At 39.2% G+C, this 27525-nt stretch overlaps 1 protein-coding gene across 2 annotated transcripts; it reads left to right on the top strand.

Annotated features, from left to right (window-relative positions):
- Nucleotides 1-19329: 19329 nt before the first annotated feature.
- On the top strand, nt 19330-26932 carry vri (vrille). Of its 2 annotated transcripts, none has more exons than XM_065228075.1 (3): nt 19330-19742; nt 23931-24041; nt 24124-26932. In XM_065228075.1, the coding sequence occupies exons 2-3, from the start codon at nt 23948-23950 to the stop codon at nt 25791-25793; spliced, it is 1764 nt and encodes a 587-aa protein (XP_065084147.1). In that variant the 5' UTR covers nt 19330-19742; nt 23931-23947; the 3' UTR covers nt 25794-26932. The 2 variants fall into 2 exon arrangements, with proteins under 2 accessions (XP_065084147.1, XP_065084146.1); XM_065228074.1 differs by lacking the exon at nt 19330-19742 and adding an exon at nt 23638-23804.
- Nucleotides 26933-27525: the final 593 nt, after the last annotated feature.

The raw sequence follows: 27525 nt of genomic DNA, 5'->3' as shown, positions 1-27525 counted from the left end.
ACTAGCCAAAGTAATTCTAACGGAAATTTTGACAATTTTGATTTAGGAAGCATTACTGCCCCTAAAATGGAATTTTTACAGAAATCATTAATTGACATGATTTCTGATATGCTTAAATCTAACTCCATGTTTGATGCTATTCAAACTGGAGTAAAATTTGCAAATAATATTGTCATGACTTTAAAATTCAGTAATGGATTTTAAAGCATTAAATATTGTAAATTGGAATGCTCGATCTCTTAAAGATAATGAAGACGAGCTATTTAACTTTTTGCGAGTTCATAACGTGCATATTGCCGTTATAACTGAAACGTTCCTTAAACCTGACCATAAGGTTAAGAAGGACGCAAATTACTTGATTTATAGAAATGATCGTCTTGATGGACCCTGTGGTGGCGTTGCCATCATTATTCATAGACGAATCAAACATAAAATTCTTTCTTCATTTGAAACCAAAGTTTTTGAAACTTTGGGAGTTTCTGTTGAAACAAAATTTGGACAACTTACGTTTATAGCTGCCTATTTGCCATTCCAATGCGTAGGCCAGAAAAAGAATTTTCTCAAGGGTGACCTCCAGAAACTTACCCGTCATAGGTCTAAATTCTTTATTATTGGTGATTTTAATGCAAAACACCGCTCATGGAATAATGCTCAAAGCAATTCTAATGGTAATATTCTGTTTGATGATTGTTCTGCAGGTTATTACACTATTCAATATCCAAACAGCCCAACATGCTTTTCTTCTGCAAGAAATCCCTCCACTATTGATTTGGTCTTAACTGATTCATGTCAACTTTGTAGCCAATTGGTTACCCATGCTGACTTCGGTTCTGATCACCTTCCAGTAACTTTTGAAATATCCCAAGAAATAATTTGTAATCCCAACAGCTCTACTTTCAATTACCATAGAGCTAATTGGGAGCAATATCGAACATTTATGGAATATAACTTCGATCCAAACATTCCTTTGCAAACCAAAGATGAAATTAATTATGCTCTTGAATCTCTGACTACTTCTATAGTTGCAGCAAGAGCTGCCTCAGTACCAAAATGCGAGGTTAAATTCGATTCAATTATAATAGACGACGATCTTCAGCTCTTGATCCGTCTTAAAAATGTTCGTAGGAGACAATATCAAAGAACACGCGATCCTGCCATGAAGGTTATCTGGCGGGATTTGCAAAAACAAATTAAAAAGCGATTCTCTGCCCTGAGGAACAAAACTTTTGAAAATAATATTTCTAAATTAGACCCGAGTTCCAAACCTTTTTGGAAACTCACAAAAATTTTGAAAAAACCTCAAAAGCCTATTCCAGCGCTTAAAGAAGGTGGTAAAATTTTGATCACAAATTTGGAAAAAGCTCAGAAACTTGCTAAGCAATTCGAGAGTTCCCATAATTTCAGTTTGGGTCTTACTAGTCCTATTGAGAATCAGGTTGCTCGGGATTTTCTGAATATTTTCTCTCGGGAAAATATTTTTGATGATTCCTGGGGGACTGATTTGGACGAAGTAAGGTCTATAACTAAAAAGTTTCAAAATATGAAAGCTCCAGGTGATGATGGAATTTTCTATATCCTCATCAAAAAACTCCCAGAGAGTACCTTGTCTTTCCTGGTAAAATTATTTAACAGATGTTTCCATTTGGCATACTTTCCTGATAAATGGAAAAATGCAAAAGTTGTTCCAATTTTGAAGCCGGATAAAAATCCAGCTGAAGCTTCTAGCTACCGCCCAATAAGTTTGCTTTCTTCAATAAGTAAACTTTTTGAAAAGATAATTTTGAATAGAATGATGCTTCACATCAATACGAACTCAATTTTTGCAGATGAGCAGTTTGGATTTCGCCATGGGCATTCAACTACTCATCAACTCTTAAGAGTTACCAATTTAATTCGTTCAAACAAATCGGAAGGCCACTCAACTGGAGTTGCTCTTCTAGACATAGAAAAAGCATTCGACAGTGTTTGGCATGAAGGTTTGATTGCTAAATTGAAAAAGTTTAATTTTCCACTTTATATTATGAAATTAGTTCAAAATTATTTAACTGACAGAACTCTGCAGGTAAATTATCAAAATTCCAAATCTAAACGACTACCTGTTAGAGCAGGAGTTCCTCAGGGTAGCATTCTTGGGCCTATATTGTATAACATTTTCACTTCGGACCTCCCTGATTTGCCTCAGGGTTGCCACAAATCTTTGTTCGCTGATGACACAGGCATTTCCGCTAAAGGAAAAAGTCTTCGTGTTATTTGCAGCAGACTGCAGAAAAGTTTAGATATTTTCTCTTCTTATTTACAAAAATGGAAGATTTCTCCCAACGCTTCCAAAACTCAACTTATAATATTTCCACACAAGCCTAGAGCTTCGTTTTTGAAACCTAGTAGTAGTCACATAGTCACTATGAACGGAGTTCCAATTTCCTGGTCAAACCAAGTGAAATATCTTGGATTAATACTTGACCAAAAATTAACTTTTAAAGATCACATTGAGGGCATTCAAGCCAAATGTAACAAATATATTAAATGTTTGTATCCTCTTATAAACAGGAAATCCAAACTTTGCCTGACGAATAAACTTCTAATATTTAAACAAGTTTTTAGACCGGCCATGCTTTACGCTGTGCCAATATGGTCTAGTTGTTGCACTACCAGGAAACAAGCACTTCAAAGGATTCAGAACAAAGTTCTTAAGATGATTTTGAAGTTGCCTCCCTGGTACAGTACTACCGAAGTACATAGAATTTCAAATGTTGAGACTTTAGCACAAATGTCCAACAAAATAATTAATAATTTCAGGCAAAAATCGTTGCAATCCTCAATTGCAACGATTAATTCCCTTTATACTTAGATAAGATTTAGTTTTAGTTTTTAGTTTTAAGATTTCAATTGTTATACTGACATGCAGGTTTAAAAAACCTGTTTAAAATACTTAATTGCCAAGACATGAACAATGTAAAAACACTTAGATATATATCATAACAATTAAGGCTGGTACGTTACTGCAGTAACTGGAGCACCTAGGTTAAAAATGAAATGTAATTTATTTTGAATTTGGAACAAATAAAGAGTTAAAAAAAAAAAAAAAAAGGAAGGCATCCAGTCGTAGGTTTGGAAATTGTTTTACCCCTGTGCTCCTGTCATCGTCGACTTGACGATCTCGAGGGGACTTGACTAATGAGCGGGTCGGTTTTCATCTCTTTTTGCCAGTGGTGGCGGGGGGGGACACCCCTCACCATCCCTCTCCAAAGGGGGAGTTTGGTAAAGAGAGATGAAAAAACCGATTTGTACCTTCCTTAAAAGTTGTAATAGCTCGCTATTCTAATATCTATATGCAATCTTCACACTGCCGTACTCTAACGGAGCTATCAACTCTATGCTTTCATCTACTCCATCTATCGTATAAAAATTACCAATACAGTCTGTTATTTGAAATTAGCATCTTCAACTATTGAACAAGACTTATTTAAGCTTAACACTAATCCACAAATCAGCAATGCGCTACAAATATGCCTCATAGCCTCATAGAAGCATAGGAATCTATCGCACAATTTTGTTAAATGTCGTCAGTGTCACTCGATGCATTTCCGACATTTTAGTTCTTCTAAATTCACTGCCTACATTTTTAATACCAAGCAGCACCAGCAGTTTTTTTTTAGGAATAGCTGCAAAAGTGAACTGCTACGGCGTCGGAAGTATTAACATTTGTATTCCTGTGTGTGCAGTACCACTTTATGTTGCACTGAATGTTCATACCGCATTCCAAAAATATAACTCAATTATGGCAAATAAATTGCAAAATCACGATGATGTGTGAACTGCACTTGAAAATGAGAAAAATATTTTACTGTCACCATTATTTGTGGTTTACAATTCTGCATTGATGTACAACACTCTTCCGGTTGCTATTATTAAACTTAAATTTGACGTGCTTCAAGTTATTGAGTATATATTTAGTCACACATGCACTGAGGCAAATAAACTTAAGAATTTCATAAGGCTCAACTTATGAACGACACATATGAATTTCATAACCGTGAATTAAGAATGATTTTCATCTATCATAAGTTAGCTTTTATACGTCTTTAACCATTTCATTTTCCCAAGTGTTGAAAGACGAGTGGTCTACACCGAGGCAAAAGAACGTAAGAACTCCTTATGAATTTTAACCACAAGAAATCGATATGAATTTCATAGATTTGCCTTATAAAAAAAAAATGTTGACAAAAAATAATAAAATGGAGCAGACTAGAACCGAACCCTGGACGTTGAAATTACGGGTCCACTCATCTGTCAACGCTTGGGTAAATGGAATGGCTAAAGGCGTATAAGAGCTACCTTTTGTTAGACAAAAATCTTTCATAAGTCATAAGTCGAAATTATTAAGTCTTTTTGCCTCAGTGTACACACGGGCCTCGTAATCTTGACGTCCATGGTTCGGTTCCAGCCTGCACCATTTCTAAGTTTTTTTGGCAACATTATTTTTCATACGGCAAATCAATGAAATCCATACCGATTTCATGTGGCTTAAATTCATAAGTGGATCTTATGGAATTCTTACGTCCATTTGCCTCAGTGTATGCTGCACTGCCCCAGTAGGTATGGTTGATGGCTGTGAATCAGCGACTGCCGGTTCGAATCCCGTTTTTTTGAAGTGTGTATGTTCATGAAATCATGAGTCATTTATCTCATTTCGGAGATTGAATTTGTTCCCGTGCGTGATTGATCCGAAACAGTTAAAATACACAATGAAGCAACTAAATTGCCGACTAGGAGTGGCCGTTCACTGTACAATTTTCAGTCACTCCAAATATTTCAGGATCAATATCGCCACCTCCTTACAGTCAGGTGGGAATCCGAAGCGATATTTGCTGTATTAGAAACCGACTATACACACTCAGAAATTATTGTCGTGTTCGGTAATTTTGACGTATGACTACGGCTGTGTTTCTGTGTGTTACGCTTCCGCCCACATTGCGGTTGGTCATTTAAAATCCCATGAAAAAATATAAACAAAAACAAACGTGCTCATTCTTGCATCGGATCCCACCGCGAGCGGATGCCTCAACTCACTCAACAACAAATACCCACCCATAAGAGTGGTTTTATTCCATCCTCGCTGGACTGTAGATCCCGGTTGGTCACATCCACCGTCTGCCAAGGCTATTGGTAATGGTGCCCCAGTCTAGTTGTCTAGGATCGCGCGGCGAAAGGATCGCCTGAGCACAACAACTCTAATGTCCCACCAAAGCTGTATCAAAAGTGGGAAAGGAGAAGTCTCGTTACATCCTCGTTCGACTGCAGTTCCCCATCGGTCGCATCCATCGTGTGCTTAGGAACGGCAACTACGCCGAACCTGTTGGTACTGGTGCCCCAGTCTTCTTGGCTGCTGAAATATTTGAGGTGGCAGGAAACGCCGGCTATGGGAACAAGAAAACAAACATTATCCCTCGTCAAGTGCTGTTGAAAAGCCAACGACGAAGAACTAGAAGTTTTGTGTCGGTTCTAACCATTTACTTAAAACATCGATTTTGGACGCTTGAAATAATTAAATAAATAAATAAATATATAAAAAATCCAAAAAAATGTAAATAAAAAAATTCAATTAATAAACAAGTAAATAGAGAAATAAATAAACAAATAAATAAATAATTAAATAAATAAATACATAAATCAATCAATAACGGCGCCGGTGGTGTAGTGGTAAGCGTGATTACCTCTCACTCCAGCAGGCCTGGGTTCAATCCCAGTCGGCGCCGCCGGGATGTTCTGAGGCATAACATCTCTGATCACGCCTTCCTTCGGATGGGAAGTAAAGCCGTTGGTCCCCGGTTCATGAGTTGATGGGTCGATAGGTAGGGTCCAGGTGTGGGAGCTACCTTCCTGGCACGTCGGTAGCATTGGTGCTCAGCACGGAAAACAAGATCGACGGAAAAAAACAAACCAAAGGAAAAAAAAATAATCAATCAATAAATGAATACATGAATAAAAAGAAATAAACAATTAAATAAAAAAAAAATTAAAATAATATGTAAATAAATAAATAAATAATTAAACTTATATTTAAGTAAATAAATAAATAAATGAATAAATTTTTAAATAAATGAATAAATAAATAAACAAATAAAAAATAAAAATAAAAAAAAAATAAAAAAAATTAAGAAATAAAAATATAAATAAATAAATTAATAAATAAATGAATTCATTAATAAATAAATAAATAAATAAATAAATAAATAAATAAATAAATGAATGAATTCATAAATAAATAAATAAAAAATATAAATATATATATATGTACGCTAATACATAAATAAACATAAATAAATTACTTCATTGATAAGTAAATTTGATAAAAAATACATAAGTATATACATAAAGAATGAAAAAAATTAATAATAAAAAAAAAAAATAATAAAAAATGAATATTTATACGCAAAAAAAAAACTTAATTAAGAGACCAATGACTAATTAAATAAATCAACAACTTAATGAATAAATATATAATTTAATCAATAAATAGATAATTCAATAAATAATAAAATAAATCAATCAATGAATTCATAAATAGGTTGGTTGGTTGTTTGTCTTTATTAAGGAGCCAGACGCTGGTTCATCTCCGGGAATAAATAAATAAATGAATACATAAGCAAATTTATAAGTTATTAAATAACTTTAAATTAATAATTACTTAATCAATTTCTAAATCACAACGTTTAATTTAATAGTTACTGAATCAATGAATTGATTTATTGAAATAAGGATCAACGAATAAATAAATAAATTTATTTACAAATTCATGTACAAATAAATCAAAAAAACAAAATATAAATAAATCAATAAATTAATTAATATATAAATATATAAGCAATAAATAAAAAAATACAAATAAGTAAATAAAAAAAATAATTAAAATATTCGAAAATATTTTTTTTTATTAAAGTTACTTTAACGCTCTTGGGTCATTCGTGACTTGTCCAGGGGTGAGATTTGAACTCGTGACTTTGGCGTGAGAGGTATGGATGCTAACTACTACGCCGGGGTCGCCCCCAAAAATAGAAAATAAATCAAATATATTTATTAGGATTTTTTTTTTATTTGATAAATAAATAAAAAATGAATAAATAAATAGGGGAATTTACGTATTCTCGGCAACCTAAGCAGCGACCTTCTTTCTATAGCCTTTTTCTCTATGGAACGCACACATATGCAGTTTTGGTTTGTTTACAATCTTTTGCTGCCAGCTGCTCTAACAATTTCAGTCGAAAGAATTGTCAAAAATTGTTTTAACACGCTTTTACAAAGCTCCAATATTCTCTAGTGAGAGCGAGTATTGTCGGCAACCAGTTTTTCTTCGGCAACCGTTCCATTTGAACTGCATGTAAATCTGCTGTTCTATTATCGGCAACTCGAAATCAGCTACAATTTGTAGAGCGTGTGTTTCATTTCAAGAAAACCCTGCTAGATTGCTTTTTCTCAGTGGTAAACATATAGTCAAATTGAAGCTGAAAGCATAAAGAATCGTTTGCATGCATTCAGTGAAGTGTTTTCGTAAGAAAATCCAGTGAAAATAGTGTTTCAATTTGGGTTGCCGAAAATAGTCTGTCATGCCGAAGCCGTCATTTCCCCTACATAAATAAGTAAAAAGTAAAAAAATAAGTGAAAAAATCGCAATAACACACAACGTAATTTGTAAATCTTAAACAAGAAACACCTCTTACTTTGTGAATTTGGTCATATTTACGGGCTGAATCAAAATTAAGATATCCCAAAGTATCTACTAAAAATTACAAAAATACACTCCCTCTGATATCATCTTATTCAATCAACAAACTACGCATTTGATTATTACGTCACGTGACAGAAGAAATTGCGCAATATCTTTTTCTGAGGTCAGCGCTACTCTACCTATGCCGTAATCGATTGCTTTTCTCACTGATAACGGAATTCCAAAGCATAAATAGAACCATACGCACAAAAATATTACGCAACCAAAAACGATGCGTTATCACCAAATAACACACAAAAATCCACCATGTTATTCACAGATAATAATATTTTGCAATTTTCAACTACAAACTGGAGCAGACTTTTGAATATAAAATTATGCGATTTACGATTAGTAATACAATTAATTATCGTATATTAACGTATCAGCTGTTCATGTAAATAAGCATCGTATTTCACTGAAAATTCAATCAATTTACATCGATATTTTCACTGTTATGCAAATGCAAATGTAAATGGATTATTATATATTTACACGTAAAATGAATGTTGCATTGCTAAATTCTTCAACTAAGGTCAGAAAATACATCAATGAGCCAAATGTGACAAATGTTTTACTGTGTTTGATTTGATACCTTTTTGCTCGGGCGCTTGCCTTCCACGTCTTTGTATTGCACCACTCAGGTTACTTTCCATTCTTAGAGGAAGGAATTGTGTTCACATTTTTGTCATTGATAACAACGATAGAAACACGCAATAGTTTGGATTGATGTTCTCGAACAAGTTGTCGCATCGTTGCTCAATTTTACGATGACGCAATACAGAACAAGTTAGCTGGATTGTTGTTGTTTTCGATTGTAGAATCATATCTAAACGTTAGACGACACAGGCTTTTCCTAAACTGATGCAACAGACAGGTGAAGCACAATCGATGACGTCATCGGTGAGTAAAGTGAAAAACTCGCCTGAATGACTCACCACTCTGCATCCCATATTCCCCCTCATGGAGATACGTGTTTATCACCGGAAGCAATAGGTACGTCACCGATTCACTCAGGATCACATTGAGCTGCAGTGTCGGTAAAAATATCACGCCGATATCAAATGAGATTTGATTGAATGACTTAATTTCCATCGCCTTGTTTGTGCGGTGAAATTACGTTTGTTTGCGCGTCGCCGTTGCTCGACCTCGTTGATGAGGACGAATTGATATTATTTTTAAATGTGGAACGTTCTTTGTTCGCTGTAGGAAATAGGTGAGGCGAGTGTTCTGGAAGAGCTGAGCCCTTGTCTGCCGCTGGAGATAAATAAATACTGAAAGCGAAATCCGACCGAAGTTTTGCAGACAAAGAACGTCGGATCATCATGCAAGTTCTGACCGGACGGGAAGGGGATGACGACGGTCAGGTTGGTTGGCTGCGACCAACCGACTGGCGAATGCATGTGCCGTCGTCTCGCCTGCCTTGCGATCCTCATCCGACAAACAACCCCTCGTTCGAGAGTGTGTCTGCTTGAACAGCAAATGGTGCGATACCATTACTGACCTGGCATAATTTTCCGACGGTCTCGAGCGATTGAACCGTATGAATGGTGTGCGCTGCATGCTCTTCAAACTGCGCTGCCGTCCTACACCGGTTTACGGCGGTTGGAAGTGATGCCGACGACAAAATGAAGAAAGGAACTTCACTGATAAAAATAGGTTGTAAAGTTCAACTAACAACTGGAGCTAGTTTTTTTTAATAAAATTAGGGTAATGGTTTTTGGTTGGACCTATTTATATCATTTTCACACTGCGTCTTAATTGGATGCCGTGTTTTTTTCTATGCATATAACATATGGACATGAAAAATGTGTGTTTGGTTTCTAGTTTTTAATAATATTAAAGAAGTCGTCCGTTGAACACAATCCTCAGATTTTTTGAACTTAGAAATCCCTTTGTACTTTGGATGATCTGGACCCTTGAACGAGTTTGATCTACATAAGCCCCAAAATTCTTAATGACTCTCAGATAAGAATTAATTTGATTTACTTACACGATTATTTAAATAAATCATATTTATTGACAAGGCAAATATATCAAGATTTTAATTAAAATATGAAAAATATGACTATCCTTTCTCCAGAAAATCATGAACGACTAAATAACGATTAACAATAGGCATATACTTGTTTCGGCAAAGTTGTGTTTCACAAAACTATCCATCTTTCAGCTGTATTAAATCAGCTATAGATCTTTTTTCGATACCCACTTTTGATGATTGAATGTCAAAGGGATGGTCACTCTGTACTGTGGGCCAAGACACAAGTTGGGCACACCTGGACACACTCAATGGCACTGCTTGTCACCCATGGTGTAAAATTTTCACAATCTTTAAAGTTAGTTTTTAGTTTCCACTGCTCTATTTCTGCGCCTATGCAACGTGCATGTGTCAATTGTCTTAAGATTAAATTGAATTGTTGTTGTTGATACCTTTTTGAGAACCGCAACCATGAAGTCTCGTAATGGATTCCCTCTCAGCGCAGATCCTATTGTCCAGGAGCAGGAAGTAGTGCTGAAGATAGCGACAAGATGGAAACCGCACGGAAGTATTAGGAAAATTTTACCACCTCAGAACCAGCTGCTGGGAATTTCCGATGCCCAGGAAGCGAATGAGTATTCGATTAACAAAGCCAAGGAATGTCTGTTACTGCTTGTTTTTTTTTTTATTTAAACTGTGTTGATGTAATTTTTGTTCTATTAAGTGTGTAACAGCGCAACGCTAATAGTATATTACAGTAATTAGAGACAATAAAATACTACTTCTGCTGTAAGCAAGTAGTTTTATTTGAAGCATTCGGTAGCCTATCTAAAAATACTTCTGCAGTAGATTGCTCGAGCTTCTCCTAGTTGTTATTCCGAAGTTCCTCAGGAATCTTGCGATCGTAGTCGGCTGCTTCCATGAAACTCTCCAACGTGTCCTGGGTTCGCTTCCGTCTTTATCTTGTTTGACAAGTTGTAACCGCTTCGGCCCGACCGGCAAATTTTAATTGTTTTGGAATGACCTTGGCCACAAGCTGCACAGTTAGTCTTTCTCGAGCTGCACGTTGGGCCAGTTTCATGATTCCAGTTTCGGGGCCACGCTAATACTGGCTACCTGTTCCACGTTGGCAGACGGCAACCGCTAGTACAGTTCCTCAATGACAATAGGAAGCTTCAGATCAAGGTTCAAGCAAGTGTAGAGGGTAACTCCCTCGGATCCGACCTGGAACACCAGCTTTAAGCAGCATTGCACAAATAGTACAGCCAAAAGTCGTGACAAGCACTGTTGGTTTGGGTGAATTCGTGCTATCCACGAATAAGTATACTCACAGCTTATGGGATTTTCACTAATAGGGGCTATGGTCGATTATCTCATTTGTTTCAATATATAAAGCTATACTGTCTTCGACAAAGTTGTTGTACTGGGGTAGACCAACAAGGCTGTGTCATTCGATTAAGGTTTTAATGGGAACTACGCCACTAGAGGTGCTTAACTTAGAATATCTCTTGATCCTGGCCATGCAGAAAGTTTCTGTCTTGAGTAAAGTTGTTCGTGTGACCAAGTCCTTTCGAATGGTGGTCATATTAGTTCTGAACTCTGACACTACGCGGCGCTAGTGTACCTATGAACTTCCTGTACATTCTGTTTGTCGTGATCATGGTCATATAGAAGGTGAATCTCAACAAACAGAATGTACAGGAAGTTCGCGGTCTTCCGGATAGTGTTTATATTAGTTCATAACTCTCTCACTACGTAGCGCTAGTATGCATGTAAACTTCCTGGATATTCTATGTCTCGAAAGCCTGCCCATTTAGGATGTTGCTGTGCTATGTGAGTATTTCCGGAACATGGGGCCGTGTAGAGGGTGGATATCGGAGCAAGTCTCCATTTAATTTTTTTTAGAAATACTGCCAAAAATATCCTACAATATGAGTATTTTCTGAACGGAAACGACGAGTAGTGGTCAAAAATGGGTTTTGGACGCCCTTTTTTAAAACCAAGATGGCGACCATTGATTTTAAAAAAAATGTCAAATGTAGGTATCAAAATTCGATGTCCGCAGCCATTTTAGAATCCAAGATGGCAGCCATCGGTTTTTGAAAAAACTGTCAAATACGCTACAATATGGGTATTTCCGAACCGGGCGATGTTTAGAGGTCGAAAATGGATGTTGGACACCAGTTTGGAAATTAAGATGGCGGCCATCGGTTTTAAAAATTCTGTCAAATATCCAACAATATGGATATTTTTGGAACGACGACGACGTGTAGATATCAAAATTCAATGTCCGCTGCCATGTTGGAATCCAAGATGGCGGCCATCGGGATTCTAAAAAAGCTGTCAAATACCCACAATATGGGTAATTCCGAAACGGATACGACGGTTGGAGGTTGAAAATCGATTTTGGATGCCTTTTTGAAAAGACAGCTTTAGAAAACTGTCAAATGCCCAACAATATAGGCCACTAGTTCAGAATCCAAGATGACGGACTTGTCAACATGGCATTATAAGTGAATATCAAATAAATTTTATTTGAAATGATGATCTATTGGAGATCTACAGAAAAATACCTTATTGGTCTGCAATAATTTCTTATTGCTAGATATTTAAAAAAATATCTGCAAGTTGTTGTTTGGATTCCTTCATAATCCAATCTTCCTAAAAAAATACATGGTGAACTATCAGTGCAATGCAAATCTTATTCAAATGATTATACAGTCACTGCTTCCTAATTCGATATTGAAGGGACCATTGAGCTAGGGAGGATATCGAGATAGGGAGGTAAGTTTGATATTTTTTTTATGGCGATAATGGTCCAAGTAGCCAGGACTTCCATCGAGTTGGAGAGAAATCGAGTAAATGAGAGTTCACTGTATAAGTATTTAGAGGATTTTATTGACAAGTATTATTACTGACTTTGCCTTTACTGATTTGGACTATTTATGATCTCCAGAATAAAACGTGTTTAGGTTCAGTGTGTTTTTTCATTACGAGCCGCCAGTGTTTAAGTAGCTGAATGCTGTAACATCGTATAAATTTCTCTCGTTTTTCTCTCTCACCAATACAATCTGCATACTACGGCAGATTCGGTGATAGGCTTAGAAAAGTATAGAATAAGAAACGATTTTAATATAGTTTGCTATCAGCCACCACTGAGTTTGCAAGAGGAAACCAAATTGCGCGCAAATATACTCTGTCCTAGAAATTAGAAACAAAGTTTGTTAAGTATTTGGTGTTGCAATAAATTATCGTCCCTCTGTGAATGTGTTTCGTTTGACCGTGCGAAGAATAAGTTGCGTATTGCAAACTGTTAGGCAAATGACGGCCGTAAAGCGGTGAGAAAAGGTTCTTCCCCAACAAAACGAGATAATCCAGAAATCTTAAATATATTGAAAAATAAACCTAGTGAGCATTACGAAGATTATTGATTACATGGAAAAGTTTATGAGAATTCTGTTAACATGTTCGAATATTTAAGCATTGAGATTTCAATTCTTGTATAGCAGGACATCTTTAGAATAATACTTGATACACCTGATTCAAGGCTTAGCAATAATAAGTCAATTTGATGAAGAACGTTGATATTTCAACGTGGCATGATGTACAGTTAAAATTCATAAAAAAAAAATCCTGACGAACCAGTAGTCTTGAACAAATATCTAGACCTCCCAGAAGTCGTCAGGCTATTTGCTCAAGACTTCAGCTTGATCACGTATTATTCTGAAGATCTTCAACTGTCCAACAATTCAAATCACATTTCCCAGTTATTCTCTCAAACACCAGGTTGCTCAGAAATTATTTCAATAACTGCCAAGTGATCAGAGATTTCCAAAAAGTTCTCAGGATATTTGTTAAAGGCTTCAACTTGATCTTGTATGATTTTCAAGATCTTAATCTGCCCAACACTTCAAATCACATCTCTCCGATATTCTTTCCAATAGCATGTTGTTCCGAAAGTATTCTAACGTTTATTCTACTACGAGGATGTAAATTGTTTTTTGCCGATGACTTGAAGATTTATCTAGTCGTTCGAGGCTATGCCGACTGTTTAGAACTACAAAACCTTCTTGAAATCTTTAATGATTGGTGTGAACGTAATTTTATGGTCCTGTGCGTCTCAAAGTGCTGCGTAATTAGTTTCCGTCGAACTAGGACTGCCATTTTGTTTGATTATAACGTTGCTGGAACTTCAGTTCAACGTGTCGATCACGTTAAAGACCTCGGTGTCATGTTGGATGAAAAGCTCACATACACTCGCCACTTCTCAACCACGATCGACAAAGCTAATCGACAGCTTGGATTCATGTTCAAGATATCTAAGGAATTTCGTGATCCTCCGTGTTTTAAAGCCCTTTACTGTTCATTGGTACGCTCACTACTGGAATTCGCGAGTGTAGTCTGGAATCCCTACCAAGCTGTATGGAGTGGACGATTCGAAGCTGTTCAACGCAAATTCGTCAGATACGCACTGCGCTATCTTCCATGGAGTGACCCGCTGAATTTACCACCGTATGCTGACCGCTGTCGTTTACTGGGTTTGGATACTCTTGCTAAGCGACGAAACATATCGCAGGTCGTCTTCGTTGCTAAAGTTTTACTCGCAGAATATGATGTTCCTGAGTTACTGGCCAAAATTAATCTGTATGCTCCTGCCCGAACACTCCGTCCGAGAACCTTGCTACATGAAGTAGTACATGCAACCAACTATGCTGCAAACAGTTCCTTTGTCGCCATGATTCATCAATTCAACGAAGCCTCTGACCTATTTGACTTTGACATCAATGCCTCGATGTTTCGTCATCGTTTGCTGTTGGCCAATTTTTAATTTTTAATGAGTGACTACATTTAGATTTAAGTGTTTCATTGAGACTATCAAGTCAGATGGACTATAATAATAATAAATAAATAAATAAAGACCTCCAGGTGATCAGACATCTCCAAAAGTCCACAAATATTTGTTTAAGACTTCATTTTGATCAGGTATCACCCTCAAGATCTTCAACTGCACAACAATACAAATCATATCTCCCAAATATCCTCTCAAAATACCAGGTTTCTCAAAAAATATTCAAAAGACCTCTAGGTGATCATAGATCTACAAAATATCATCAAAATATTTGGTAAAGACTTCAGCTTGATCATTCATTCAGCATCATTCTGAAGATCTTCAACTACTCAACAAATCAAATAACATCTCCAAGATATTCTCAAAGATCAACCTGGAATCATAATTTTTTTTAAATGACATCAAGCGATGAGAGATCACATTGAAAACCTCAGGTTTTTTTTTCAAGAATTCAGATTGATCAGTTTTCATTCTAAAGATACCCAAGTATTTCATAGTCCATATCACATTTTTCAGATTTTATCTCATATGAAACACGGCAGCTTAGAAATTATACCAAAGTCCATCATATGTTTTAAGATCTCCATAAAGTCATCTGGATAATTTTTTTTTTCAAGACTTCAGGTTAATCAGGTATTCTTGTACAGAAGATCTCAAACTGTTTATCAATTCAAATCACATCTCTCGGATATTCTCTCATGCTGGAAGGTGGCTCTGAAAATATTCCAAAGACCATCAGGTGCTCAGAAAACTTTGTTTTCTAGGCTTCTCGTTTTTTGACTATGGCATGACCAGACACTCCCGGGTAACTAGCTCAGTAGCATGAGACCCCTGAATTGTGTCGCAGGGCCGGCATGTTACTGGGTATTCGAAGGGGCTACGCGGACAAAGTATGAAACACACAGGAATATTCACATTTTCTAACATTTGTTTCCCTGTTTTGTGGCGTGTGGGTGTGGGTTTTCACATATATGTGGCGTGTGTGCGAGGGGTTATGACTTATGAACGGTACGGTACTCACTGTTGCAGCAGATTCTCCTTCGGTATCGCGACGCTGGCGTTGGCCCACACAGCTGCTCCTGCACTACCGTGTGGCCGGAACTTGCGGCGTGGGCTGCAGACAGTGTTGTTGCCGCTTTGGGAGAATGGCGGATCTGGTGGCGTTCATCAGCCACATACGGCTCAGCAGGCGTTGCTGGCTCGTTTGGCTGGCAGGCGTCTTCCGTCGTTGACAAAATCGGCTGACTGTGGCATGGCCACCTTGGTCGAGCCGAGACGGGACCCTCCTTGACAATTAAGGCCACCGGTCTGAGGGAATCGTCCCTGACGGACGATCGAGTATCATTTACCATTAGGCTCGGAAGCCATCTTGACCTCCGAGCCTAGCCGTGTAAGACCGTTTTATTTACGGTACGAGGTGTACAAAATGTACAAAAGCACAAGAGGTCCTGAACGGAGGTAGGCTTTCCAGCCCAAACTCCACAAGGGGGGGGGGGGGGTTGTATTATATACACACTACACTTAACACTCAACTGGTCTACACGGACGCCTGGTTACTTCTGCCTAATCTTCCAAATCTAAGATGGCTAGCTATTCATCCATTGTTATTTTAAAGCCAAGACTTTCCTCCCTTCAGTAACGTTACGTTGTTGTTTGCAGCGGCACAAACCCTCTCGCTCTTGTGTGTGTCTACTGTTTTAGGTTTAACAAAACGTGAATTTTCCAAACAACAACAACTCATACAAACGAAAATCCACGGATTGTAACCAACTGGTTACACGTTGATTAAGTTTTATTAAGAAAATTTTCAACTACGCAACAATTCAAATCGTATTATCAACTATGCAATGAGTCACCTGGTATGGTCCCTCGCAGCTCCTTCACAGCTCAGGATGGTGTGGTATGTTCACCTCAGGATGCCTTCGTCATCTTACCTTCCTTATCACTTCGTTTATCTCCACCAAGTACAAATAGGCTCAACATGGTTAGAATGCATCAATAGTTCTTGCATTTACACTTTATTTCTTGTTTTTACTTACTCAAATCCAATACTACAGAAAACAAATTATGACTCCGGATAATCTAGCCATTCCATCTGCATAATCGAGCCCCAGATAATCGAACTCTTGGCTAATCGCACACCTGGATAATCAAGTCCGACCTGTATAGCATTTCCTCCCAACTCTGAGTTTATTTTTTCTAGATCCGATGACCACCATCTTGGATTTCAAATTGGTAGCAGACATAGATTTTTAACCTGTTCACGTCATCCCCGTCCTCTAAAATTTCCATATTGTAGAGAATTTGAACGCTTTTTTTTCATAAACCGACCTTGGATTCTAAAATGGCAGGGGACGTCCTCGTTCCAAAAATAATCATACTGTTGGGTATTTGACAGTTTTTTCTAAAACTGACGGCTGCCATTTTGGATTTCACAATGGTGTCCAAAATCGATATTTGACCTTTTTGAAATGGCGGTGGACATCCAATTTTTAAATCTACACGACCTCCTTGTTCGGAAAATGCCCATATTTTTGGGAATTTGGGAGATTCTTTTCTAAAACATGTGGCCGTCATATTGGATTTCAAAATGGTGGCGGACATCGAGTTTTGACATCTACACGTCGGTCTCTTCCCGAAAGTGCCCATATTGTAGATTATTTGACAGTATTTCTAAAACAGATGGCCGCCATATTGCATTCCAGAATGGCATCTTGCATCGATATCCGCCCTCTACACGGTCCTATGTTCCGGAAATACTTACATTTCACAGTAACATCTATATGGGCAGGCTTTCGAGACATAGCATATTCAGGATGTTCACATGTACACTAGTGCTAAGTAGTGATAGAGTTTTGAACGAACATAAACATCAGCTGGAAGACCGTGGTCATCTGAACATCTTTGCTCAACACAGTAACCTTCTATATGACCACGATGTCAAGATGCAGGTTATACAGGAAGTTCACGTGCACAATAGTGGTGCGTAGTGAGTGAGTTTTAGACTAATATGAAAACCATCCAAAAGGACTTGGTCACCTGAACAACTTTGCTGAAGACAGTAACCTTCTATGTGGCCAGGATCTCGAGATACAGCTTTTACAGGAAGTTCATATGCACACTAGCGCCACGTAGTGTGAGAGTTCAGAACTAATATGATATGAGTTATGGACTAATATGACTACCATCCGAAAGGGCTTCATCGCCCTAACAACTTTGCAACAATACAGAATATACAGGAAGTTTATGTGCACACTAGCTCCGCGGAGTGCGAGAGTTCTAAACCATCCATTCGAAAGGACTTGGTTACTTGAACAACTTTACTGAAGACAGCAACTTTCTGCATGGCCAAGATCAAGAGATATTCTATGTTGGTTCCAAATTCCATATAATATAGTGCCCGTCATAAGTAATATGAAAGTGAACCTTAAACCTTAATCGAATGACACATGCTATTTGGTCCACTCCAGTACAACAAATTTGTCCAAGACAGTATAGCTTTATATATTGAAACAAATGAGATAATCGACCACAGCCCCTATTAGTGAAAATCCCATAAGCTGAGAGTATCCTTATTCGCGGTTCCTTATTCACGATCCCGTTACCCCGGCAATAAAGATTCCTGACTGTATTTGTCATTAAATATTTTGAAATCTACTTTTTATTTGCATCCATTCATTCAGAATAATTAGTTGGATTGTGCAAACCTCTCCAACCCACTCCGTACTGTTCTGGAAACTTAAAAACCAACAATCTGCTATTAAAATCAAAAATCATTCGACAGCACTGCCTCCCATCCAACACCGTCGGGTAATTCTTTGTGTTTGGTTGGCGAGACTTTCCGCTTCCTGACTGTTCCGTATGTTTGCAATGCACCTACCATCATCATCCACGATCCCGACATCATCGTCTGGCTACACCATGCATGTATGTACCTACCTACCTACCTACCTACATACCGACCTACCAAACAGCGTTTCATTCTTTCTGTTTGCCAAAGTTTTTCCTCTGACGGGCGGCGGCGCACGTCGTCATTTGAAGGAGTTTTCCTCTGATGCAGCAGACAGATTGGGGTGGGTGAAATGATGTGCGCTTTTCTTTGCGAACTCAGATGTTCGATTTACCGAAGGGATGTGAAAAGTCGCATATTATACCTACGCACTTATGCAGCGGGAGAAACACAGAGGCATACCAAAAGTGAAACAAACAAGCGTAAATTGGCAACGTATGTTGGTGTGGGGGAGACGGCGGGTGGGTGGCAAGCGCCAACTAAAGTGAGAGTACAGAACGCGGGAGGTAAAAGTAGCAACTGCAACAGCCCGCAGCACACCACAAAGCGCGTAGGTACCTACCTAGATTCTCTGTATTGCGTCAATTTCTCCGGTTGTGGGTCAGAGACGTATGGCTCGCCCGCCGCCTCCATGCCGGTTGCAGCGCCGCAACGAACGAGACCTCAAGAGAAAATTCAATACATAGTTGGAGCACGGGCTCACCGCACCCGCGCCGCACCGTTGGCGTCGTCGTGGAAGTTCAACATCAAAACATGGGATGGAAAAGTATTACTTCATTCTCCCCCTTTGCTGGATGCGGCTATGTATTGCAGACGTTGTCGTCGTCGTTGGCTGCGCTCATTCGTGTCTGGCTCACGGATACAGCCGACTCATACACGCTAACAGAGCCACTCGGGGGGAAATACAGTACGCTGCGAGTTCGACACTTCATGGTACCTTCCTGGGAGCCGTTCGAACTAGTCTTACATATACTCGCTTCGAGAGAGCACGCGAATCGTTACAGTTCCGCAGCGGTCTGAACAAATCTCGGTCAAGACAAGTGCGCGCGTTTCGCAAGTTCGTAAAGTTCAATTTATTTTGGTGGATTTTTTGTGGTAATTTTAAGGTCGCTGTAAGCAACGAATAAACAGACGATCGAAGAAGGCAAAAACTATACGGTGTGAAGAATATTGACGAAAAAAAGTGCTAACGTTGGCAGAACATTGGTGTTTCGAGGTTGAATCAGAACGAGAACACCGAAACAGCAGAAACAGGATTACAACATCAAGTTGAACAGAATAACAGAAAACAGAAAAACAGCGCAATTTTTTTTGGAGGCCCTTGTCCCCCAACGACCCCGTCCAGACAGGCTGTTAGACAGTGAGTGTTGCTCTTGTTTTTCACTTTTTTTGAGTACTCGTGCGCCCGGCGTGTTCGTGCGCCAAGTGTGGTATGTGTGTTGTATGTATATTTTTGGAGAGTTCTGTGAACCGGCGGCGGGCAAAGGCAGACAACAAAGGCAGTTAAACTGTGCTGCATGCAGTTTCCATTGAAGATTCTTTGACCCCAACTCCTGGCGTTGGTGCAGCGCGCAATGCGAGATTATAAATCAGGACTCGGGGTGGGAGATCTTTCCGCTGGCTGGCTGGCTGACGAGTACTTGAACACAGCGGTTTTGCAATGAGATATTCGTCTGAGGAAGTTTGAAAAATTGTCACTAACCAAGTGTGTCCTGGAAAATTACCTCATACCAGGAAGCTTCATTCGATCACATTTTTATGGAGATAGTTGGTCAGTTACAATTTTTCGATTCCCGACGGGTGTTTCAAATTTCAAAGAAGGATCATTTCAGTGATTCATAACCAGCTGCAAGATTTCATCATTCATGACCTTCGTCCATGAACCTTCGCGACGTGACATGAACCTTTGAAAATGTGAATCAAACTATATTGATATGTGTGTCTACGTGTAGGTGAGTGTGCACTGCACCTGATCCAGAGACTCGAACAATTTCCGAAGAACTTGAAAAGTGACTCAGTGTTTTTCCCGACCATAAAGGTTTCCTACGACGTCATTCGCGGATGCAAACAAATTTCATGCGTCGCATGGTGAATTTGTTAATGAGTGAGATAGTGCTCTCTACTAGCAGGACGTTACCTAATCGAGAGCGCGCGACTTGTGATTAGCAAAGTAACCAACTAGAAAGATAAGAACCGACGGGAAGTACCCCACAAAAAAAGACAAGGGATAGGATGTGTGAATGAAGGAGGTGAGAGAAGAGCGGTGGGAGTCTACCGCAGACCGTGTGCTCCTGCTCTGACAATAACAAAACGGCGAAATTGCGCCGATGCTGTTGATCGCGACGCCGATGATGATGATGACGATGATGATGACGATGGCGTAACAGCGCGAGGGCACGCGGCTCGCTCCTCGTGGTACACGTTTTCCACTCAGAACACAACACAATGGGGTTCTAAATTGGAATTATGATGCAAACAGTGGACCATCATCGTAGGCGTAAAATGTGACTTGTGGTGGTGTAACGTGACTCTTCATGGGCCTTGATTGAGCTGGTCAAAGCACAATAGAACCTTTCACTCGAAAAAAAAAATATATTCGTCAACCGTAGGTTGGAGAACAGGTGCAATTGAACAAGATGATGAAATAGCTGAACTGCATTCGCGGTGGCAGTGGTGGCCTACGTGAGTGGGCTTGTTCGAGAGCGGGTGAATATTTTATTGTTTGCCACACTTGAAGGAAGGTGGCGGAAAGGATGTTCCGGATGGGGATGGCAGCAGTAAGCACAAGTCAACGAATTGACTACACGTGCATGTTACAATGTAGAAGAACAGCAACGAGCTGAAATTGCATCGTGCCTTCGATGTAACGCGGCGCATGTCAGATTGCAGTCTGTGATACAACAAAAAAACGGTTTTGTCATGGGTTAATGGAACTGTGAGAATTTCAAGTGCGAGTACAATTCGAATACTGTTTACTTTTTGCACCCGATACCGAATGGTTCTTCGAGCCCCGAGGCGTAGTAATATAAATATGTGTTATTAATTTTGTTTGTCAACAGGACTCTTTTGCGCTGCGGTCGTTCAGTTCGCAGATCAAACGATGATTTCGATCTGCTTCAACGTGTGGCGTGGAGTCACATGACCATGAGCTCTAATACGTAATATGTAATTTTCCTTGAACCACATTCTGAAATTGCCGTGGTGGTAATCGGGTTTTCCAAATTGAAAACATTTCGTGACGTCATACTCTTATCAATCGATTGTGATGAGTTTTTGGAATAATTTCGTTATAATTTTAGGGTTGTTTTGGCAAATGAGCTGATTCATTCCACATTGTTGTTGAAACATATTGCAAAATGGCATCACCAATTGCTAGAAAATCTATTCTTCATTTCATGGAAATGTGCTTCGTCATTGTTAAGTAGAGCAACTGTTATTGTCCGGTCTACTCCCTCGCAGTTTTAAAACCCAAAATGTTACACGGTTAAGATTAGTAACATCACGTAGGATTGAATACGACTCACACTTATGATTTGAACGATATATTTTTAGCTTAGTTTCTATCAATTAATCAATTACATTTTGCCATAGATTAAAAAAATAAAAATTATTTTATTCTGCACATAGCTTTTAGCGGTAGCATACAGTAACATTGAACAATGGGTAAATAATCGTTACAATGGGTAATCAGTTTTTTTTTTGTATTTGTGTTAAATCATGCATGATATAGTCCCTGGTGACATCAATCAGTTTATATAGTTGTATGCCAATTTTAACAGTTGTTTAATTTCCATGCACACATTTTACCCGAATGCACCGGTTTTAAATGCAGCCTTTCAAATGTTTTTGAGACAAGATAAAAACATTCCTTCTGTTTGATTTTTCTAAATTATCGATCGCCGGTTATATTCACTCAAATGTTATCCCCTTGAAACTCGGGATAGTTTTGATACCTACTATAAGAAATTCACTGCCCAATTAATAGTGAAATCAGATTCTCCTTAAAAGTATCTTATTCAATTACAGACGATCAGTTCTGTAATTAATCAATCAAAGCATTTGCTAATATAAACCAAATGCTTAATATTTTATTGGAAATGACAAAATATTTCAAATGTTGTCCAAAGTTGCATACCTCATTTTAAAAACATTTATGAATGCTTCACCATCGAGTTAGATTAAATAGATTTGTTTAACCCGATTGAAACTGTTATATGCCATTAAGAAAATTTTTGTTGAGTTGAGTATTGTGCCCAATAATTCCTGATTTTGGTTCATTGTTACTTCATGGTATTGAAAGCCATTATCTATTCAAAAGTTATAGGTAAATGAATGGAGGTGAATCAAAGCCTGCCTAGATCCTTGCATTCCTATAAATCAATGACGACATAACTCCAAGCAACCTAAGCTCTAAATTACAAATTTCCATCGTTAAATCAATACATTTTTCCGATGATCGAAAGTAATCCCCACCAGACAAAGCCACTCTGCTACATTATAACGACTGCGCAGACCATATTGCTCACGTATATTTTTAGTCAAACCAGAATGCATTGTGCCTTCACTTTTCGAAACAAAATAAAAGTCACTCATGATAGCGCGCAGTTGTTGTGAAACAAAGCCAAAAGAGGGGAATGAACCTACCGAACAAATTGCACCAAATAATTCACCTACCAACCTACCTTCCGCTCGCCACACTACTGATAAGATAACCAGCAGCAGCAGCGGCCTAAATTCCATCGCGAATGGCTATATAGGTGATTCATAACCATCGAGTGTTTACGTGATTTCAATTGTTTTGTAATTGCAAATGGATTTCGTTCCCGTATTCCCGAGCTGATCACCCAACTCCAATCGCACTCCACCCTGCTCAGCGGGTATAGATCATGTAAACAAACCTCACTGGAAATGTGATTCACAACAGCCGGAAAGTCGATCTACAAAAATTCGCTAAAAAATACAATCCTCGCGTAAGCGCACGTTTTTCTTCCGCATGTTGTCGGTGCTGTGATCGCCACCACCACCGCATCTCTCAATCAGGGCACCTCAACGGTTCTTCAAGGGCCTGTCAAGCCACTCATCTAATCTTGTTTCGTTGTGTAGTAAAGGCCTGATGACGTGACGACGACGTATCTACCCTATCGAAAGCAGTCGATGGCGTTGCAGGTGGATACGTTAGAAGCTACACGATAAAAATCAATAGCACGCGCACGTTCTTCACTCCCTTCAGGTGTGTGTGTGTGTGTGTGTGTGTGTATGTGTATAGTTATGCATAAGTCGCGAAGCTATCATGTAGCGGATCCACATTGTCACATGTCGGCTTCACGTGCATCCCACTATTGATTACAACACACTTCAGGGTTTGCCCGCCAGCCAGTTGAACTGCCTTCTGTTGTTGATGTTTTGAATGTTATGGAGTGGTGTGAGTGTTACTGAGTATGTGTGTGTGTGGGTGTATTTGAGTCCGGAGTATTCTCACGGCGCAGTTCGTTGCACGTTTTTGCTAATCGAGTTGTTTGCATTTCTGTTATTCCCCCGCTCGTTGCAGATGCACTAAGACAGACTATGATGGTTGCGGATTTTGTATCAAGACCACACAACGGTTCGCCAATTAACGGCGAAATACCCGGCCAGAACCACAACAACTCCAACATGCCTGGTAGGTTTACATATAATATTTATTATAAAACGGATCGATTCTAATCATCTGCTTTTTTTTTGCGTTTCGGTTTCTCTCACAGCACACAGCGCCTTACTGATGAGTAGCAATTCAACGGGACGTGAAAGTCCTATGAGCCCGGACTCTGACTACAATGGAAATGGCTACGATCTATCGGGCCAACTCAAGCGCAAAGACTTGTTCAGTCAGCGCAAACAGCGGGAGTTCATCCCGGACAATAAGAAGGACGACAGCTATTGGGACCGGCGGCGACGTAACAATGAAGCGGCCAAGCGTTCGCGAGAAAAGCGACGCTTCAACGATATGGTCCTGGAACAACGAGTGGTCGAGTTAACCAAGGAGAATCACGTACTGAAAGCGCAGCTAGATGCTATTAAAGTCAAATACAACATTTGCGGGGAGAATTTGGTGAGCGTTGATCAAATCATGGCTACACTCCCGACCAACGAGCAAGTCCTCAGTTCAACGAAGCGAGTTAAAATCAGTAGCACTCCACCAATAGTATTCCCCTTGGCGAGGACTTCAGTTCCACCGCCACCAATGACTCCACAACCTGGACCACAAATACCATCGCTCCATCCACATCAGCCCCATTCGCAGCCATCGGTTGTTCAACAGCCACAGCAGCAGCATCAAGCTCAACAGCCACCGCAACAACAGTCCCAGCAGGCAGCAGTAATTCATCCCAATCCTAACATCGAATCTCCCCCTCCACCACAGTCAATCGCTTCACAGTTACAACAGATCACAATACAGCATACAAGCTCACACTACAGTCACCATTCGCCCGTCACCATCTACCGAGAGTACGAACCCCTTACCAACGGTAGCAGCCGGTGCGAAAGTAATAAGCACGAGTCGACGATCCGTAGTCCTCTAACCAGAGTGGAGCTAATGGATCATGAAGAACACCGCGGTGAGCCACTCGCTGAACATCGTGATCGCGACCGTGACCGTGAACGCCTCATGGATCGCGACGATGTTTCTGTCCAACCGGTTCCTACCTTTGGATCATCCAACTCGCACATCAGTGGTCCACACATTTCGCACCATCCGTACTCCTCACCCTACTCGATTCCTAACTACCCCGTCAGCTATGCTGGCAATCTCTATCCATCACCTCCACGGGAGATCAACGCATTGCTCACCGCTAACGTACTCAACCTCAGCCGTCGGGCACCGTCACCATACGAAACGTCCAACGGAACCGGCTCCAACAGCAGTCACAGTAGTTCCGGCGATGACGACCATGATCGTGAACACATCCACGATCATCACAATACCCTACCGTTGAAGCTACGACACAAATCACACCTCGGAGACAAGGATGCAGCCACAGCCCTGCTGGCTCTGCAAAACATCAAACAGGAACCACAGATTCGATCGTCCTCTCCCTGGGACGACGGAGATGGCTCTTCGGATGAACGTGACTCCGGCATCTCTACCGAATGGCCAACGAAAGCGGAACAGAAAATGATGGTCCCGCTTCCTTCGTCACCCCCTTCGACGTCGGTTTCATCCATCGCATCTAGCACGACCTCGGCTGGTAACATAGTCGGTGGCAAAATTACCTCAATCCCGGCTTCGGTCGTCATCAGCAAGAAGGCCGAGGAAAACATCCATCTCCAGTCGAAATTGGCCCGGCTGGAGTCGGAAGTGGCCACTATCAAGAATATGATGATTTCCAATACCGCTGGCAGCGGATTTGGTGTCACAGCCGCGGCACAGTGATACAAGTTGAACCCGTCGTCGTACGACCGCGAGATCTAGTTCGGTAATGAACGTCATAATTGTGATGAGCACTAAACGCTGATGAATAGTGGTGACTGAGAAAGGTCCAAAAGTGCAAAGATGGAAACGAGTGATTGTGCGTTACAGCTGTAAGATATGGTGGAAAGTTTTCGTTTTACGAGCAGAATGGAACTTTAAGAAATATTTATTATTAATTATTAAGGAGAAAGATAGCATTTTTGTCAGTTGTTATTTTTTTAAGCAAACACGTTCTGGAGAGCGCAGTGACCGATAATGAGAAAGAAGGAGATAAGAAAACAGTATAACAAGGGAACAGAACGAGGAGGGGGAAATCAGTCCAAGTATGATAGCCTAGATTTTAACTCAACTGTTTAATGCAACAATACAAGGACAAACAGTTGAAGGCAACTTTTATCTTCAGGGAAGATTGTAGTACAGCGAAAATGATGGGAGAAGTGAAATAGCTGTTGCAAACGTACGGAAAAAAAAAGAAAGTAACAGACTCGTATAGCAAGTAGGGAAACGTGTTTCGGAATTGTGATATATTAGTTTTTGTTTGATACAGCAAAGAAAAGGATGGACCTTCTTTTCTATGTATTTTTTAAAACGGAACAGTGACCGCTAGAAGAAGGTGATTTTTTAATTTATTACATTGTCCTATAAGTACCACAGTTATTTAGGGTCTAAACACGTGTAATGAAGTGAAATTTGTGAAATTTCAACTCAACTGTTATATCTTTGATGCCATCACCGGGATATAAAACTAGGTGATAGAGCGGGCCTCTTTGGCGCCCAGCAGCCCTATTCAAAAATTGACTCTAAACTATGCTATATTCGTCTTAAAAATTTTTAATCTTAAAGCAAACACATCAAAACTATTAGTGATGAGAAAAAGAGAACCATTACTTTCCACAAAGTTGTCCCAACTTTCAGAACTGATCTTGAATCACTACTTACAAATTTAATCTAAAACGTACTACTGACGAACCCCTATAGTAGCTATTATTCGGTAGGTTTATAAAATGTCACTTTTAATCATAATCAATAAAAGATATGAAAATGAATTGTATAATTTGTATCAAATTTATGTATTTAAATATATATATTTTTAAAAAATACGCATTTAGTCTTATGAATGATATCACAGTCCTTGATTTTCCAATTATTATTCGACAGGTGAAAAGCTATGAAGTGCTTCAGCAGAGCAGATATTGTTTAACAGAGAAATGATTGCAAAAATGACGAAATATGAAGTGTTCCCAAAATCTTCCATTTGAAAGACACTTCGTTTTTTTTTCTTGCATTTTAATAAGGATAAACGCACCAATAGTGGACGTACGTTAGCGCAATGTGTTCCTTTATAGGAATTCCCTACAAATTCGCAAATAGGTTTATTTTTTGTATTTTTTTTAATTTCAAATAAAGTCTTAGAACCAATATTACTCAAAAAAGGATTTTTTGTATTTTTTTTTATTTGTTGATATGTTTTAGGGAACAAAAAATGCCATCTATTGCACTATCAATGAGATTGTCAAGATGGAGAAATGATGGACAAAAAAGTTATGTTTTTTTTTTAACTCAAGTTTTTGGAAAATTATCCAAACTTTCAAACTGCTACATCTTGAAAACGGTGTGACTTAGCAAAATTTAATTCGAGTGCTTTTTTATTGTAAATTTGGTGTACATTCATTGTATAAACAGTAATTTGACC

This window comes from Ochlerotatus camptorhynchus, unplaced genomic scaffold (genome assembly GCF_037179485.1).
Source record: "Ochlerotatus camptorhynchus isolate MF236.1 unplaced genomic scaffold, CSIRO-AGI_Acam_v1.1 ptg000281l, whole genome shotgun sequence".
Classification (NCBI taxonomy): Eukaryota; Metazoa; Arthropoda; class Insecta; order Diptera; family Culicidae; genus Ochlerotatus; species Ochlerotatus camptorhynchus.
The sequence above is the reverse complement of the archived record's forward strand: the minus strand, read 5'-3'. Positions and strand labels throughout refer to the sequence as shown.